Source organism: Hypanus sabinus, chromosome 9 (genome assembly GCF_030144855.1).
Source record: "Hypanus sabinus isolate sHypSab1 chromosome 9, sHypSab1.hap1, whole genome shotgun sequence".
NCBI lineage: Eukaryota > Metazoa > Chordata > Chondrichthyes > Myliobatiformes > Dasyatidae > Hypanus > Hypanus sabinus.
This window is the reverse complement of record NC_082714.1, coordinates 66,972,277-66,989,300: the sequence shown is the minus strand read 5'-3', so window position 1 is coordinate 66,989,300 and position 17,024 is coordinate 66,972,277. Positions and strand designations below refer to the sequence as shown.

Here is a 17,024-nt window from a genome sequence, read left to right as displayed (position 1 = left end):
AGGCTAGGAAGCTGAGGTTACTCATTATTACTAGTCTAATATTTGTCCTGATATGCTTTATCATAATTTACATATTTTTTACTTATTAAAGGGTGATCAGACTCACCCAGAGCAGTTCAGACTCACATATGTATGCCTACAAGTCAATCTACTAGCAATGACATAATCCTATGAATACCCTTCAACATTTCCATAACCTAGGTGAAATATTGGTTATTTTATATTTAACATAGGTACAAGTTTTTCTGCCTCTGAATTTTCAGATGTAATGATTCTAAATGTGTGATTTAGAATCAAAGAGGAGACTGTCGGATTGGATTTACTTGGATTTACCGTGCATGTCTGCAAGAAAATGAATCTCAGGGTTTTAAATGGTGACATGTGCACTTTAAACTTTAAGCTGTTTAGTCATAATGTCATAAAACACTATAGCACAGAATTAGGCCCTTTGGCCTTTCTACTCCATGCAGAACAATAAATTTACCTAGTCCCATCGGCCTGCACCCATACCAAAGTCCTCCATACCTCTCTCATACAAGTACCTATCCAAATTTCTCTTAAGTATTGAAATTGATCCTTCATTTGCCACTGGCGCAGGCAGCTTCTTCCACACTCTCATCAAATAAATTACCCCTCATATTCCCTTTAAACATTTCACCTTTCACTCTTAACACATAATTTCTATTTCTAGTCATTTACCACATCTATACTCCTCATTATGTAGTATACCTCCAGCAAATCCCTTCATCCCCCTGCTTCAACAAAATAAAGTCCTAACCTATTCAACCTTCCCTATAACTCGGGTCCTCAAATCATGGCAACATCCTTATAAATTTTCTCTGCACCCTTTCAATCTTACCTACATCTTTCCTGTAGGTCAGTGACAAAAACTGGACTCAATACTCCAAATAAGGCCTCACCAACATCTTATACAATTTCAATACAACATCCCAACTACTGATACTAATATTAGGGCTAATGTGCCAAAAGCTTTCTTTACGACTCTTTCTTTACATCTACACATGATGTCACTACCTAGGAAATATGGATCTACGTTTCCAAATCCCTTTGTTCTACCTCACTCTACAGTGCCCTGCCACTCACTGTGTAAGAAATACCCTGACTGGTCCTCCCAAAGTGCAACACCTCAGACTTAAATTCCACCTGATATTTTCCAGCCCATTTTTCCAGCTGGTCCGAATCCCACTGCAAGCTCTGATAGTCTTCCTTGCTGTCTACTACACTGCCAAACGGAGTCATCTGCAAATTTGCTGATCCAGTGTACCACATTGTCATCTAGAATACTGATATAGATGACACATTACAACAGACCCAACACTGATCCCTGTGGCACACCAATAGTCACAGGCCTTCAGCCAGAGAAGCAACCATCTTTAACCACTCTCCAGTTTCTCCTACAAAGCCAATGTCTAATCCAATTTACTATGTCATCTTGAATGCCAAGCAACTGAAACTTCTTGACCAATCTCCTATGTGGGACCTTGTCAAAAGCCCTGCTAAAATCCATGCTGACAACATCCACTGCCTTGCCTTCATCAACTTTCCTGGTAACCTCCTCGAAAAATTGTATGATTGGTTGGACTCGACTTACCACATACAAGGCCATGTTGACTATCCTTAATCTGTCCCTGTCTATTCAAATACTTATACATATCCAGTCTCTTAGAATACCTTCCAATAACTTTCACACTACTGATGTCAGGCTCTCTGGTCTACAATTTCCTGGTATACTCTTAGTCTTTCTTAAGCAACAGAACACAATTACTATTCTCCACTCCGCTGGTACTTCACCCATGGCTAAGGATGTTTTGAATAGCTCTGCTAGGAACCTGTTCAATTGTTATTTCCCTTGTACTTTAACTTTCTCATGTTTGTTTGAGTTTTTATAAGATTTACCCAGATATATGTAATTGTTCACTGGGTCCTATAACCCGAGTTATAGGGAAAGGTTGAATGGGTTAGGACTTTATTTTGCTAAAGCAGGGGAAAGAAGGGAGATTTGCTGGAGGTATACGAAATAATGAGGAGTATAGATATGGTAAATGACTAGAAATAGAAATTATGGGTAAAGAGTGAAAGGTGAAATGTTTAAGGGGAACATGAGGGGTAACTTATTTGGTAAGAGTGTGGAAGAAGCTGCCTGTGTAAGTGGTGAATCAATTTCAATATTTAAGACAAGGGCAGTAGATGTAGTGTATATGGATTTCAGCAAGGCATTTGATAAGGTACCCCATGCAAGACTTATTGAGAAAGTAAAGAGGTATGGGATCCAAGTGGACATTGTTTTGTGGATCCAGAACTGGCTTGCCCACAGAAGGCAAAGAGTGGTTGTAGACAGGTCATGTTCTGCATGGAGGTCGGTCACCAGTGGTGTGCCTCAGGGATCTGTTCTGGGACCCTTACTCTTTGTGATTTTTATAAATGACCTGGATGAGGAAGTGGAGGGATGGGTTAGTAAGTTTGCTGATGACACAAAGGTTGGCGGTGTTGTGGATAGTGTAGAGGGCTGTCAGAGGTTACAAGTGGACATTGATAGGATGCAAAACTGGGCTGAGAAGTGGCACATGGAGTTCAACCCAGATAAGTGTGAGGTGGTTCATTTTGGTAGATCAAATATGATGGCAGAATATAGTATTAATGGTAAGACTCTTGTCAGTGTGGAGAATCAGAGGGATCTTGGGGTCCGAGTCCATAGGATGCTCAAAGCAGCTGCACAGGTCGACTCTGTGGTTAAGAAGGCGTATGGTGTATTGGCCTTCATCAATCACGGAATTGAATTTGAGAGCCGAGAGGTAATATTGCAGCTACATAGGACCCTGGTCAGACCCCACTGGGAGTATTGTGCTCATTTCTGGTCACCTCACTACAGGAAGGATATAGAAGCCATAGAAAGGGTGCAGAAGATGTTGCCTGGATTGGGGAGCATCCCTTATGAGAATAGGTTGAGTGAACAGCCTTTTCACCTTGGAGCGACGGAGGATGAGCGGTGACCTGATAGAGGTGTATAAGATGATGAGAGGCATTGATCGTGTGAATAGTCAGAGGCTTTTTCCCAGGGCTGAAATGGTTGCCTTAAGAGGACACAGGTTTAAGGTGCTGGGGAATAAGTACAGATGAGATGTCAGAGGCAAGTTTTTTTTTTACTCAGAGAGTGGTGAGTGCATGGAATGGGCTGCCGGCAATGGTGGTGGTGGTGGATACGATAAGATCTTTTAAGAAACTTTTAGATAAGTACATAGAGCTTAGGAAGAGAGAGGGCTATAGGTAAGCCGAGTAATTTCTAAGGTAGGGACATGTTCAGCACAACTTTGTGGGCTGAAGGGCCTGTATTGTGCTGTAGGTTTTCTATGTTTCTATGTTTCCTCTTCTTTTCTGGAAACCTTTTGATTGCAGTTGCAGATATCACATTATTTGAATGGGGCTATCTTATTCGTGGATTCAAGCAATGGAATTTGAGGAAGTAACAAGCAGGATAGACAAAGGAGGATCAGTTGATGTTGTGTAATTGGATTTTCAGAATGCCTTTGACAAGGTGCCACACGAGGCTGCTTAGCAAGATAAGAATTACAGGAAAGACAGTAGCATGAATAGAGGATTGGCTAACTGGCAGGAAGCAAAGATGGAGAATAAAGTGGGTCTTTTCTGCTTGACTTCCGGTGACTAGTGGTGTTCTGCAGGGTCTGTGTTGGGACCATTTCTTTTTATGTTATATGTCAATGATTTGAATGACTTTGTGGCCATTTCTACGGACAATACAAGATAGGTAGAGGGGCAGATAGTGTTGAGGAAGCAGTGAGATAGATTAGAAGAATGAGCAAAGGAACAGCAGATAGAATACAGTCTCCAGAGGTGTATGGTCATGCACTTTGGTCGAAGGAATAAAAGTGTACACTATTTTCTAAATGGGGAGAAAATTCAAAAACCTGGGGTGCAAGGGGACTTGGAAGATCTCATCCAGGATTCCCTAAAGGTTAAGTCATTGGTAAGGAAAGTAAATGCAATGTCAGCATTCATTTCAAGAGGACTAGAATATAAAAACAAGGACTTAACACTGGGGCTTTGTAAGGCATTGGTGAGGCCTCACTTAGAGTATTGTGAGCAATTTTGGGCCCTTTATCTAAGAAAAGATTTGCTGACACTGGAGAGGGTTCACAGAAGGTTCACAAAAATGATTTAAAGATTAAATGCTTATCATATGAGGAGCATTTGATGGGTCAGGGCCTGTACTCACTGGAATTTAGAAGAATGAGGGGGATTTCATTGAAACCTATCAAATGTTGAAAGGCCTCAATAGAGTGGATGTGGAGAGGATATTTCATGTAGTAGGGAATCTATGACCAGAGGGCACAACCTCAGGATAGAGTGCCGTCCATTTAGAACAGAGATGAGGAGGAATTTCTTCAGTAGAGGGTTGCGAATCTGAGGAATTTTTTGCCACAAGTGGCTGTGGAGATCAGGTCATTTAGTGTATTTAAAGTAGAGGGTAATAGCTTTTTTTATAAGTGAAAGGTTACGGAGAGAAGGCAGGAGAATGGAGTTGAGAGGGAAATAGATCAGCCATGATGAAACGGTGGAGCAGACTCAATGGACCAAATGGGCTAATTCTGCTCCATTGTCTTATGGAGTGTCTGTTAGCTTTAGAAATTCAGTGGAATTAGCAAACCACATTGGTTTGTTCTCTTTCCCTGCCACTATGGCTGTCTCGGTCTTTCTCCCTCTTCCTCTCCCTCATGCTTCACCTTCCTACCTTTGTTATTTCAGCACTTAATAAACAATCTCAAGCAATAAGTTTTATGCCTTAATCTTGACACCTGAAAAACTTCAAATCAAAAACATCAGCATCCAACACAGGAGTAAAATCTCAGGAACGTCATTGGAGGGCTTGTAGTTCTCATTGCTAAAATGGCAGGAAATGAAGATGTGGGGAATCAGTACTACACAAGAAGAACGAAGTAACCAGATACTAAATAAACTACTGATGTGGTTTGAAATGTATCTTACTTTATGATGCCGTCCTTCTCTTTACACTGTTGCTCCAACTTAAAGATCCTCTGTTTTAATCCATTAACAATCTGAGGAGATAAAAACAAAAAACAGAGACACTGATTTCCCTTTCTCATCTTATCTCCTTACCTGCCCATCACCTCCCACTAGTGATCCTCCCCCTTCCCTTTCCTCCATGGCCTTCTGTCCTCTCCTATCAGATTCCTCCCTTCTCCAGCCCTTTATCTCTTTCACCAATCAACTTCCCAGCTCTTTACTTCACCCCTCCCCTCCTCTCGATTTCACCTATCATCTTGTATTTCTTCTTCCCCCTCACCCCACCTTCTTACTCTGACTTCTCATTTTTTTTCTCCAGTCCTGAGAAAGGGTCTCAGCTCGAACCATCAACTGTTCACTCTTTTCCATTGACGCTGCCTGGCCTGCAGAGCTCCTCCAGTATTTTGTGTATGTTACTTGGATTTTCAGCATCTGAAGATTTTCTCTTGTTTGTACAGTGAGAAGAAATCTCTTCTAGTGCAAATATGGGAATACAGACTGAAAATTTTGACTCACACAAGGCAAAAAGTTCATCAGTTGAACTGTAAAACCTGCCCGGGTGTGTAGAAATGGATAGTAACATTATTCTGGGCCTACAGTTATGTAAGTCTGGGGTTAAAAGTACCAAAGGATTACCTTCTCAATCTCAGGTGACAACCGGAGAGGGTATAAAAATCATATTGCTAAATAACAAAAACACAAAATGCTGGCAGAACTCAGCAGGCCAGACAGCATCTATGGGAGGAGGTAGTGACGACGTTTTGGGCCGAAACCCTTCATCAGGAGTGAAGTAACATGGGATGGTCGAGGGGGGATAAGAAGTGTGGGGGGGGGGGGGTAGGGATAAAGTAGAGAGCTAGGAAGTGATAGGCTGGTGGGAAATGGGCTAGGGGGAAGGTGGAGAATTATGGGAAATAAAAGAGAAAGAAAGATAGGGCTGGGGGAAGATCATAGTGAGGGGGGAAAAAAGAGAAAGAGAACCAGACTAAAATAATAGATAGGGATGGGGGTAAGGGGGGGCAGGGGTATCAACGGAGGTCAGTGAGATATTGTGAAATGGTCAATCCAGCAACAAATTTACTTGTGAAGGAATAATACAGGAAAATAAGTGTTGAGTTGTCATAGGAAAATTTTGCTTAACTTAATGAGCTTTTGATGAAATAACAAAATGTTCATGTTGTGTACAAGGATTAATGTAAGATGTCTAACGAAACGTCACAAATAAGCTAGTCCAAAAAGTTGAAGCTTGTTGGAATAAAGGGTGTGGTAGCATAGATACAAAAATTGCTTTGGGGCAGGCACAAATTCACTGTGGATGGTAGATTTTCACACCAGAGGAAGAAATACAGTGGTCAGGTTCACTGTCCCGATATTCTGGATGTATACTGACCGAGATTTGAATGTGCAGGGCAATATTTTAAAAATGCTGATGCCGCAAAACTTGCAAGTGTTGTAAACAGCAAGGAAGATAATTTTAGACTTCAAGCAGATATAGCCTGGTAGGATGCAGATGAAAATGAACTGCAAAGAAATTTATTCTAAAGAGAAGAATGAGAAAATTTAATATAACTGGTAAAGTTCTAACACAGACTGAAATGTACATATGCACAAATCTTGGTAGATAGTTGGGAAAGTAAGCAATTAAAAGAAAATATATGGGATGCTCCAATTAATATAGAGGCATAAAATCTATAATCAAATCAGTTATGTTCAATCTCCATAAAGCACTGGTTTGACTGTAACTAATGCACAAGACCTGGAGTCTATACAACAAAGCTGCAGAAAAGATTAGTAGGGTTCTGGGATGAGAGACCTAAATGGATAGAGAAACTTGAGACTAACTGGAAGGCAAATTAATTTAAAATTGCTGATAATCATTAAAAGTATAAGATCTATTCTCATTGACAGCGATTGAAAACCAGGAGAACTATGGTAGCATAGTTTTACACTGCCAGTAGTTAGGGTTCGATTTCTGCTGCTGTCTGTCAGGAGTTTGTACGTTCTCCCCTTGACCGCGTGGGTTTCCTTTGGGTGCTCCTGTTTCCTCACACAATCCAAAAGCATATGGGTTAGGGTTAGTAATTTCTGGGCATGCTACACTGGGTCAAAAGCATGGTAACACTTGTAGGCTGGCCCCACCACATCCTCAGAATGTATTGGTCATTGATGCAAACAATGCATTTCACTGTAGACTCCATGGCCACTTTATTAGAAACCTCCTATACCAAGTGTTGTGCATTCAGAGATACTCTTCTGCACACCACTGTTGTAACACATAGTTACTTGAGTTAACATTGCCTTCCTGAAAGCTTGAACTATTTTGGCCACTTTCCTCTGACCTCTGTCATTAACAGAGCTGCTACTCACCGGATGTTTTTTTGTTTTTCACACCATTCTCTGTAAGTCCAGAGACTGTTGTGCATGAAATTGGCAATTTCTGGGATACTCCAACAATCATTCCACAGTCAAAGTTTACGTATCTTCCTCATTGTGATGTTTGGTCTAAAAACAGCTGAACCTCTTAACCACGTCTGTATACTTTTATATATTGAGTTGCTGCCACGTGATTAGCTGATGAGTGAGTTCCATTTACGAGCAGGTGTACAGGTGTACCTTAAAAAGTGGCCACTGGGTGTATGTTTTTATGTTTCCACATACATTTGACAAATAAAACTAATCTTTAAAAATCGAGATTTAAGGCAGCTGGTGAAAGAGGGAGTGGGATACATGTCGAACAACACCTTACAGCAAATAGTCATAATCTAGATTTCATTGCTGGAGAGTATGAAAGCAGATTCAAATATTACACTAAAATGGGAAAAAAAATTATGTCCTTTGATTTTCAGGGGTACGGGGAAAGAACCTGATTATGGAAATGCTTAGATTGCTGTTACAGAAGGCCACTACACACTCTGGGCTGAATAGCTTCATTCCATTAAGATCAGTGACTGGGTAGGGTACATGGCACACTTCATAATGAAACAGCCTGCTAACACTCAATAACCAGATTTGTACTTAAGTGAACAACAGGCAACCAGTGCCTTTAGAAAATGTAAAAAAATAGAATCTGAGTTTTTGAAAAATACATTTAAGATATTAGCTTTGGAATGCATAGCCTAATACAAGTGTAGGGAAGTCCTTGGTTGAAGAATAAGGAAATACTGGAAAGTTTGGTCTCAAGGAGTCAGAAATTATGCAATGGACCAAAAAGCTGGGAGAATAGAATGGCGATTTTACTAGAAGCTGAATGAGAAGTTATGTGAGCTTAAAATAGCTATGAGAGTTGGTGGGTTTTACAGTTGCTAGCCCAACCCAATAAATGGCAGTTGGGGAGGAAAAGGAAAATAGCAGGGCCAGATCCTATGTATTTTACCAAAAGATAGAACTTGACAACTAAGTGCATGGAATTTTCCAGTTTGCATACAAACATGAAGTTGCTTCAAAGAGTCAAGATACAAGAAAATGAGATGAAAGGACAATACTGAATGGGACTGGAACAAAGATTGTCTCTAAAAAGCATCAGGTATAATTAGAACCCATGCACATTCCCAATGAAATACCTTTATTTGGAGAAACTGACTGGAATCAAGGGAGAAGTTGTTCAGGAAATTAAAACTAAACAACAGATGCTGTAAGTCTGAAGTTAAAGCAGAAAATGCTAGAAATGCCCAGCAGAACAGGCATCTTTTACAGGAAGAGAAACAAAGTTGTACTTTCAGGCTGAAGATCTCACATTGGAATATCCTAGTGATGTTCAAAATAAGTTGGAAGTCGATTGTGGTTGAGGAAACTTGGTTGGCCTTAATTCAAGGAACAAACGGAAGGTCTTCGGGCTATATTTTTGGGAGAAATGGATGAAACTTTTGTTTGCTTTCAGCAACTGGACAGACAAGAGAAACAAGGGAGTGGGAACATCCTCATGCACCTTTAAAATATATTAACTGCTCCTTCACTTTCACTGGATCAACATCCTAGAACTCCCTCCCTTAACAGTAATGTGGAGGTATCTTCTCACTATTGGGCTGTATTGGTTCAAGGAGACTGACCTTCATCTTTCAAAAGTAACTAGAATGGGCAACTAATTCCCATGAGAATTAGTTAATTCAATGGGCAGTGAAGCACGGAAGATTTAAAAGGAACACAGCCTTCTTCAGCGGGCAGCATCCTTTGTGAGCAGTGGAATGAGCCGGGAGCAGAGTGAAAGCTTAAGGGCTTGGGCACAACAGGCTCAGGCAGAAACGGGCGAGGCAGGGTAGGTTTAGTTTTCAATTTTTCCTGTTATTTGAGGAAAAGGGGAAGTATGAGTGTGAGGGCAGCTTGTTGTTCTCAGTGTCGGATGTGGGAGGTCCTGGAGTCTCCTAGCCTCCTGGATGTCCACATCTACGCCAGTTGCGCCAAGCTGCAGCTCCTAAGGGACCGTGTTAGGGAACTGGAGCTGCAGCTCGATGACCTTCGTCTGGTCAGGAAGAGTGAGGAATTGATAGAGGGGAGTTACAGGCAGGTGGTCACACCGGGGCCATGGGAAGCAGACAGGTGTGTCACAGTTAGGAGAGGGAAGGGGAAGAGTCAGGTACTAGAGAGTACCCCAGTGGCTGTACCCCTTGACAATAAGTACTCCTGTTTGAGTATTGTTGAGGGAGGGACAGCCTACCTGGGGGAAGCAACAGTGGCCGTGCCTCCTGCATAGAGTCCAGCCCTGTAGCTCAGAAGGGTAGGGAAAGGAAGAGGAAGGCAGTAGTAATAGGGGACTCGATAGTTAGGGGGTCAGATAGGCGATTCTGTGGACGACGTCAGGAGACCTGGATGGTAGTTTGCCTCTCTGGTGCCAGGGTCCGGGATGTTTCTGATCGTGTCCAAGATATCTTGAAGTGGGAGGGTGAGGAGCCAGAGGTCGTGGTACATATTGGTACCAATGACATAGGTAGGAAAAGGGAAGAGGTCCTGAAAGGAGAATATAGGCAGTTAGGTAAGGGAGTTGAGAACAAGGACAGCAAAGGTAGTGATCTCGGGATTACTGCCTGTGCCACATGACAGTGAGAGTAGGAATGGAATGAGGTGGAGGATAAGTGGCTGAGGGATTGGAACAGGGGGCAGGGATTCAAGTTTCTGGATCACTGGGGCTGGTGTGACCTGTACAAAAAGGACGGGTTGCACGTGAATCCTAGGGGGACCAATATCCTGGTGGGAAGATTTGCGAATCCTACTGGGGAGACTTTAACCTAGAATGGTTGGGGGGTGGGAATCAAATTGAAGAGACTAGGAGAGAGGAGGTTAGTTTACAAATAGAGAAAGTGAATAGACAGTGTGTGAGGGAGGATAGGCAGGTGATAGAGAAGGGGAGCGCTCAGACCGAAGATACAAGAGATAAGGAAGAAAAATAAAGTTGTTTGCACCATTAGGGATAAACAGAGAGTAAGAGGTGGAGAGTTTCTTAAATGCATCTATTTTAATGCCAGGAGCATTGTAAGAAAGGTGGATGAGCTTAGAGCATGGATTGATACCTGGAAATATGATGTTGTAGCTATTAGTGAAACATGGTTGCAGGAGGGGTGTGATTGGCAACTAAATATTCCTGGATTTCATTGTTTCAGGTGTGATGGAATCGGAGGGACAAGAGGGAGAGGTGTTGCATTGCTTGTCAAGAGAAAATATTACAGCGGTGCTCTGGCAGGATAGATTAGAGGGCACATCTAGGGAGACTATTTGGGTGGAATTGAGGAATGGGAAAGGTATAGTAACACTTATAGGGGTGTATTATAGACCACCTAATGGGGAGCGAGAATTGGAGGAGCAAATTTGTAAGGAGTTAGCAGATATTTGTAGTAAGCACAGGGTTGTGATTGTGGGAGATTTTAATTTTCCACATATAGACTGGGAAGCCCATTCTGTAAAAGGGCTGGATGGTTTGGAGTTTGTAAAATGTGTGCAGGATAGTTTTGTGCAGCAATACATAGAGGTACCAACTAGGGAAGGGGCAGTGTTGGATCTCCTGTTAGGGAATGAAATAGGTCAGGTGACGGAGGTATGTGTTGGGGAGCAGTCTGGGTCCAGTGATCACAATGCCATTAGTTTCAATATAATGATGGAGAAGATAGGACTGGACCCAGGGTTGAGATTTTTGATTGGAGAAAGGCTAACTTTGAGGGGATGCGAAATGAATTAGGAGGAGTGGATTAGGACAATTTGTTTTATGGGAAGGATGTAATAGAGAAATGGAGGTCATTTAAAGGTGAAATTTTGAGGGTCCAGAATCTTTATGTTCCTTTTAGGTTGAAAGTAAAGTTTAAAAGTTTGAGAGAGCCATGGCTTTCAAGGGGTATTGGAAACTTGGTTAGGAAAAAGAGAGAGATCTACAATCAATATAGGCAGCATGGAGTAAATAAGGTGCCTAAGGAATATAAAGAATGTAAAAAGAATCTTAAGAAAGAAATTAGAAAAGCTAAAAGATACAAGGTTGCTTTGGCAAGTAAAGTGAAAATAAATCCAAAGGGTTTCTACAGTTATATTAATAGCAAAAGGACAGTGAGAGATAAAATTGGTCCCTTAGAGAATCATAGTGGACAGCTATGTGTGGAGCCAAAAGAGATGGGGAAGATTTTGAACAAATTCTTTTCTTTGGTATTCATTAAAGAGAAGGATATTGAATTGTTTAAGGTAAGGGAAACAAGTAGGGAAGTTATGGAAACTATGATGTTTAAAGAGGAGTAAGTACTGGAGCTTTTAAGGAATATAAAAGTGGATAAATCTCTGGGTCCTGACAGGATATTCACTAGGACCTTGCGGGAAGTTAGTGTAGAAATAGCAGGGGCTCTGACAGAAATATTACAAATGTCATTAGAAACAGGGATGGTGCCGGAGGATTGTCGTATTGCTCATATGGTTCCATTGTTTAAAAAGGGTTCTAAGAGTAAACCTAGCAATTATTGGCCTGTAAGTTTGACGTCAGTGGTGGGTAAATTAATGGAAGGTATTCTTAGAGATGGTATATATAATTATCTGGATAGACAGGGTCTGATTAGGAACAGAGTGGAAGGTAATGTTTGACAAATCTTACTGAATTTTTTGAAGAGGTTACGAGGAAAGTTGACGAGGGTAAAGCAATGGATGTTGTCTATATGGATTTCAGTAAGGCCTTTGACAAGGTTCCGCACGGAAGGTTAGTTAGGAAGGTTCAATCGTTAGGTATTAATATTGAAGTATAAAATGGATTCAACAGTGGCTGGATGGGAGATGCCAGAAAGTAGTGGTGGATAACTGTTTGTCAGGTTGGAGGCCAGTGACTAGTGGGGTGCCTCAGGGATCTGTACTGGGTCCAATGTTGGTTGTCATATACATTAATGATCTGGATGATGGGGTGGTAAATTGGATGAGTAAGTATGCAGATGATACTAAGGTAGGTGGCGTTGTGGATAATGAAGTAGGTTTTCAAAGCTTGCAGAGAGATTTAGGCCAGTTAGAAGAGTGGGCTGAACGATGGCAGATGGAGTTTAATGCTGATAAGTGTGAGATGCTACATTTTGGTAGGAATAATCCAAATAGGACATACATGGTGAATGGTAGGGCATTGTGGAATGCAGTAGAACAGAGTGAGCTCAGAATACTGGTCCACAGTTCCCTGAAGGTGGAATCTCATGTCGATAGGGTGGTGAAGAAAGCTTTTGGTATGCTGGCCTTTATAAATCAGAGCATTGTGTATAGGAGTTGGGATGTAATGTTAAAATTGTACAAGGTATTGGTGAGGCCAAATTTGGAGTATTTTGTACAGTTCTGGTCACCAAATTATAGGAAAGATGTCAACAAAATAGAGTACAGAGAAGATTTACTAGAATGTTACCTAGGTTTCAGGACCTAAGTTACAGAGAGAGGTTGAACAAGTTAGGTCTTTATTTTTTGGAGCGTAGAAGGTTGAGGGGGGACTTGATAGAGGTATTTAAAATTATGAGGGGGATAGATAGAGTTGACGTAGATAGGCTTTTTCCATTGAGAGTAGGGGAGATTCAAACAAGAAGACATGAGTTGAGAGTTAAGGGGCAAAAGTTTAGGGGTAACATGAGGGGGAACTTCTTTACTCAGAGAGTGGTAGCTGTGTGGAACAAGCTTCCAGTAGAAGTGGTAGAGGCAGGTTGGATTTTGTCATTAAAAAAATCTTGGCTAGGTATATGGACAGGAAAGGAATGGATGGTTATGGGCTGAGTGCAGGTCAGTGGGACTAGGTGAGAGTAAGCATTTGGCACAGACCAGAATGGCCAAGATGGCCTGTTTCCATGCTGTAATTGTTATATGGTTATATTCCAGTAGCTTCCATATACTGAAAATTAATTAAAAATCAAAAATGTATATGTTATACACTCACGTACCAGATATATAAATATAATTCAGAACCATATTCAACTGCATTGCCTTTAAAAAGCTGTGATAAAAATTTTAAGTAAGGCCATACCCCACTGGTATCATTCTTTTTATCAACCAAGCTCCTGGCATACTCAGAACTCTGTAAGATAAGAGAGTTTATTACAGCATGAACAACATCACTTGTGAAATATTAAATAATTCTCTGGAAAAAATGTGTTGTGTACCTTTAAGAGTCTCCTCTTAACTAATATTATTTTCATGTTTATTTTTTATTTGCTGGATTTCTTGTGCATAAATTGAATACTTGGTTTACCAAAAGTGATTATACACTTTTGTACTTTGCTTTATGATCCTGTCCTGAAATTTAAGGATATAATCTGTCCACTTAATTACATTGGATTCCAAGAGATGGAATTTGTAGAATGCCAATGAGAAAGCTTTTCAGAGCAGCTTATGGTTAAGTCCACTTGGGGAAAGGCAATTCTGGATTGGGTGTTGTGTAATAAACCAAATTTTATTAAGGAGCTTAAGGTAAAGGATCACCAAGGAGGCAGTGATCTTAATATGATAAAATTCACCCTGTAGTTTGAGAGGGAGACGCTGAAGTCAGTCAATTAAAGGGAATCAGTGACATGAGGAAAGATTAGAAGGGCAGACTGGCAAGGATGATGGCAGAAAAGCAATGGCTAGAACTTCTGGGAACAACTTAGAAGGTGCAGGATAGATCCGTCACAAAGATGAGGAAGTATTCTAAAGGAAGGATGACACAATTTTGGCTGACAAGGGAAGTCAAAGATAGCGTAAGAGGAAAAGAGGAGGCATATAAAATAGCAAAAAGCAGTGGGAAGTTATAGAGGATAGGGAAACTTTAAAAAATGAGGGCAATTAAAAAGGCCATTAGGAGAGAAAAGATGAAATATGAAGGTAAGCCAGCCAATAATATACAAAAGGATACAAAAAGATTTTTCAGATGCATAAAAAGAAAAAGAGAGACGAGAGTGGATATTGGACCACCGGATTATGATACTGGAGAGGTATTATTGGGGACAAAGAATGGCAGAAGAACTGAATAAGTATTCTGTGTCAGTCTTCACTATGGAAGACTCTAGCAGTATGTCAGAAACTCGAGATTGTCAGGGGGCAGAAGTGCATTTACTATTATTAAGAAGAATGTGCTTGAGAAACTATGGGGTCTGAAAGTAGATAAATCACCTGGACCAGATGGGCTACCCCACAGGGTTCTGAAAAGGGTAGCTGAAGAGATTGTGGAGACATAAATAATAATCTTTCAAGAATGGCATGGTTCCAGAGGAATGGAAGATTGCAAATGTTGTCCCACTCTTCAAAAAGGGAGGGAGGCAGATATAAGGAAAATCTAGGCCAGTTGGCCCAAATTCAGTGGTTGGGTAGATGTTGGAGTCCATTATTAAGAAAAAGGCATTGGAGTACTTGGAGGCACATGATAAAATAAGCCAAAGTTAGCCTGGTTTCCTTAACAGGAAATCTTGCTTGACAAATCTGTTGGAATTCTTTGAAGAAATAACAGGCAGGATAGACTAAGAGTCGGTGGTTATTATTTATTTGGATTTTCAGAAAACGACTGTCAAGGTGCCACCGTTTAGGCTGTTTAACAAGATAAGAGCCCATGGTGTTACAGGAAAAATACTAGCATGGATAGAGGATTAGCTGATTGGCAGAAAGAGGGGGAATAAAGGGGGCCTTTTCTGGTTGACTTCTGGTGACTAGTGGTGTTCTGCAGGGGTTGGTGTAGGGACTGCTTCTATTCATGTTATACAGCATCTCTATGATTTGGATGGCAGAATTAATGGCTTTGTGGCATGTTTGTGAACGAAATGAAAATAGGTGGAGAAATAGGCAGTGTTGGGGAAGCAGGGAGGCTGCAGAAGGACAGACAGTTTAGGAGAATGGGCAAAGAAGTGGCAGATAGAATACAGTATCGGGAAGTGTATGGTCATGCACTTCGGTAGAAGGAATAATAATATAGACTACTTTTTAAATGGGGAGAAAATACAAAATTCAGAAGTGCAAAGTGACTTCAGAGACCTTGTGCAGAATTACCTAAAGATTAACTTGCAGGTTCAGTTGCTGATGTTGAAGGCAAATGCAATGTCAACATTCATTTTGAGAGGACTAGAATATAAAACCAAGGATGTAATGCTGAGCTTTATGCTCAGAGCAATGGTGAGGCCTGTCTTGGAGTATTGTGAGTAGTTTTGAACCCCTTATCTAAGAAAGGATGTGCTGACATTTGACAAGGTTCTAACGAGGTTATGGGAAATTATTTCAGGATTGAAAGGCTTATTATATGAGGAGCGTTTGATGGCTCTGGGCCTGTACTCACTGGAATTTAGAAGAATGAAGGGAGGTGGGGATCCCATTGAAACCTATTGAATGTTGAAAGGCCTAGAGTTGATGTGGAGAGGATGTTTACTATAGAGGATCAGAGGACACAACCTGAGTTGTGGACATAGAGATATGTCCATTTAGAACAGAGATGAGGAGGAATTTCTTTATCCAGAAGGTGATGAATCTGTGGAATGCATTGCCACAGGTGACAGGTATATTTCTCTCAATTCGTTGGGTATGTTTAATGCGAAGGTGGAGAGGTTGTTGATTAATTAGGGCACCAAAGGTTGCAGGGAAAAAGCAGGAGAATGGGATTGAGAGGGATAATAAATCAGTCATGATGGGATGGTGGAGCAGATTTACTGGCCTAATACTGTTCTTAAGCCTAAAGGTTTTATTCTACTGAGAAGCCTCTAGATATGAGCTCCTCATTTTCAGTTGTAAATCAGTGTTGTTCTACAAAATGTAGCATCACTGGTAATGATAATATTTATTTCTCATCCTTGATTGACTTGAAATAAACTACTTTCTTGGATAAACACTAGGAAATCTGCAGATGCTGGAAATTCAAACAACACACACAAAATGCTGGTGGAACACAGCAGGCCAGGCAGCATCTATAGGGAGAAGCACTGTCGACGGTTCGGGCCGAGACCCTTCGTCAGGACTAACTTATCCTTTCAGTTAGTCCTGACGAAGGGTCTCGGCCCGAACCGTCGACAGTGATTCTCCCTATAGATGCTGCCTGGCCTGCTGTGTTCCATCAGCATTTTGTGTGTGTACTTTCTTGGATGCCATAGTCCTTCTGGTGAACAGATTCCAACAGTGCTATTAGGATTAGCAATCCAGCATTCATTTCCAACAATAAAAATATGCTATTTAAGTCCAAGACATAATAATGGGCTCATTTCTTGCTAATTGGAAGACACCATGGGCTTAGAAAATCACTGCTTCTTAGACCACAAGGCATAAGAGCAGAATTAGACACTTGCCCCATCGAGTCTGCTCTGCCATTCCATCACTTACACTCTCAACTCCTTTCTCCTGCCTTTGATCTCCCGACTAATCAAGAACCTATCAACCTCTGCTTTAAGTATCTTCAATAATGGATCCTCCACTACTGTCTGTGGTAATGAACTCCACAGATACACTACCCACTGGCTAAATAAATTCCTGCTCATCTCAGTTCTAACTGCTCAGAATACTCCAAGTGTGGTCAGAGGAATGCCTTACAAAGTATCAGC

The 17,024-nt window shown here is 41.1% G+C and overlaps 1 protein-coding gene across 4 annotated transcripts in view; it reads right to left on the bottom strand.

Annotated features, from left to right (window-relative positions):
• Positions 1-17,024, bottom strand: part of iqce (IQ motif containing E) — a 114,103-nt gene that overhangs the window by 82,339 nt on the left and 14,740 nt on the right. For all 4 annotated transcript variants that reach the window (XM_059979821.1, XM_059979822.1, XM_059979820.1 and 1 more), the window contains exons 8-9: positions 13,502-13,552; positions 5,023-5,093 (exon numbers count right to left, since the gene is read on the bottom strand). In XM_059979821.1, the coding sequence (XP_059835804.1) occupies positions 5,023-5,093; positions 13,502-13,552 (122 nt within the window). The remainder of the gene's footprint in view (positions 1-5,022; positions 5,094-13,501; positions 13,553-17,024) is intronic.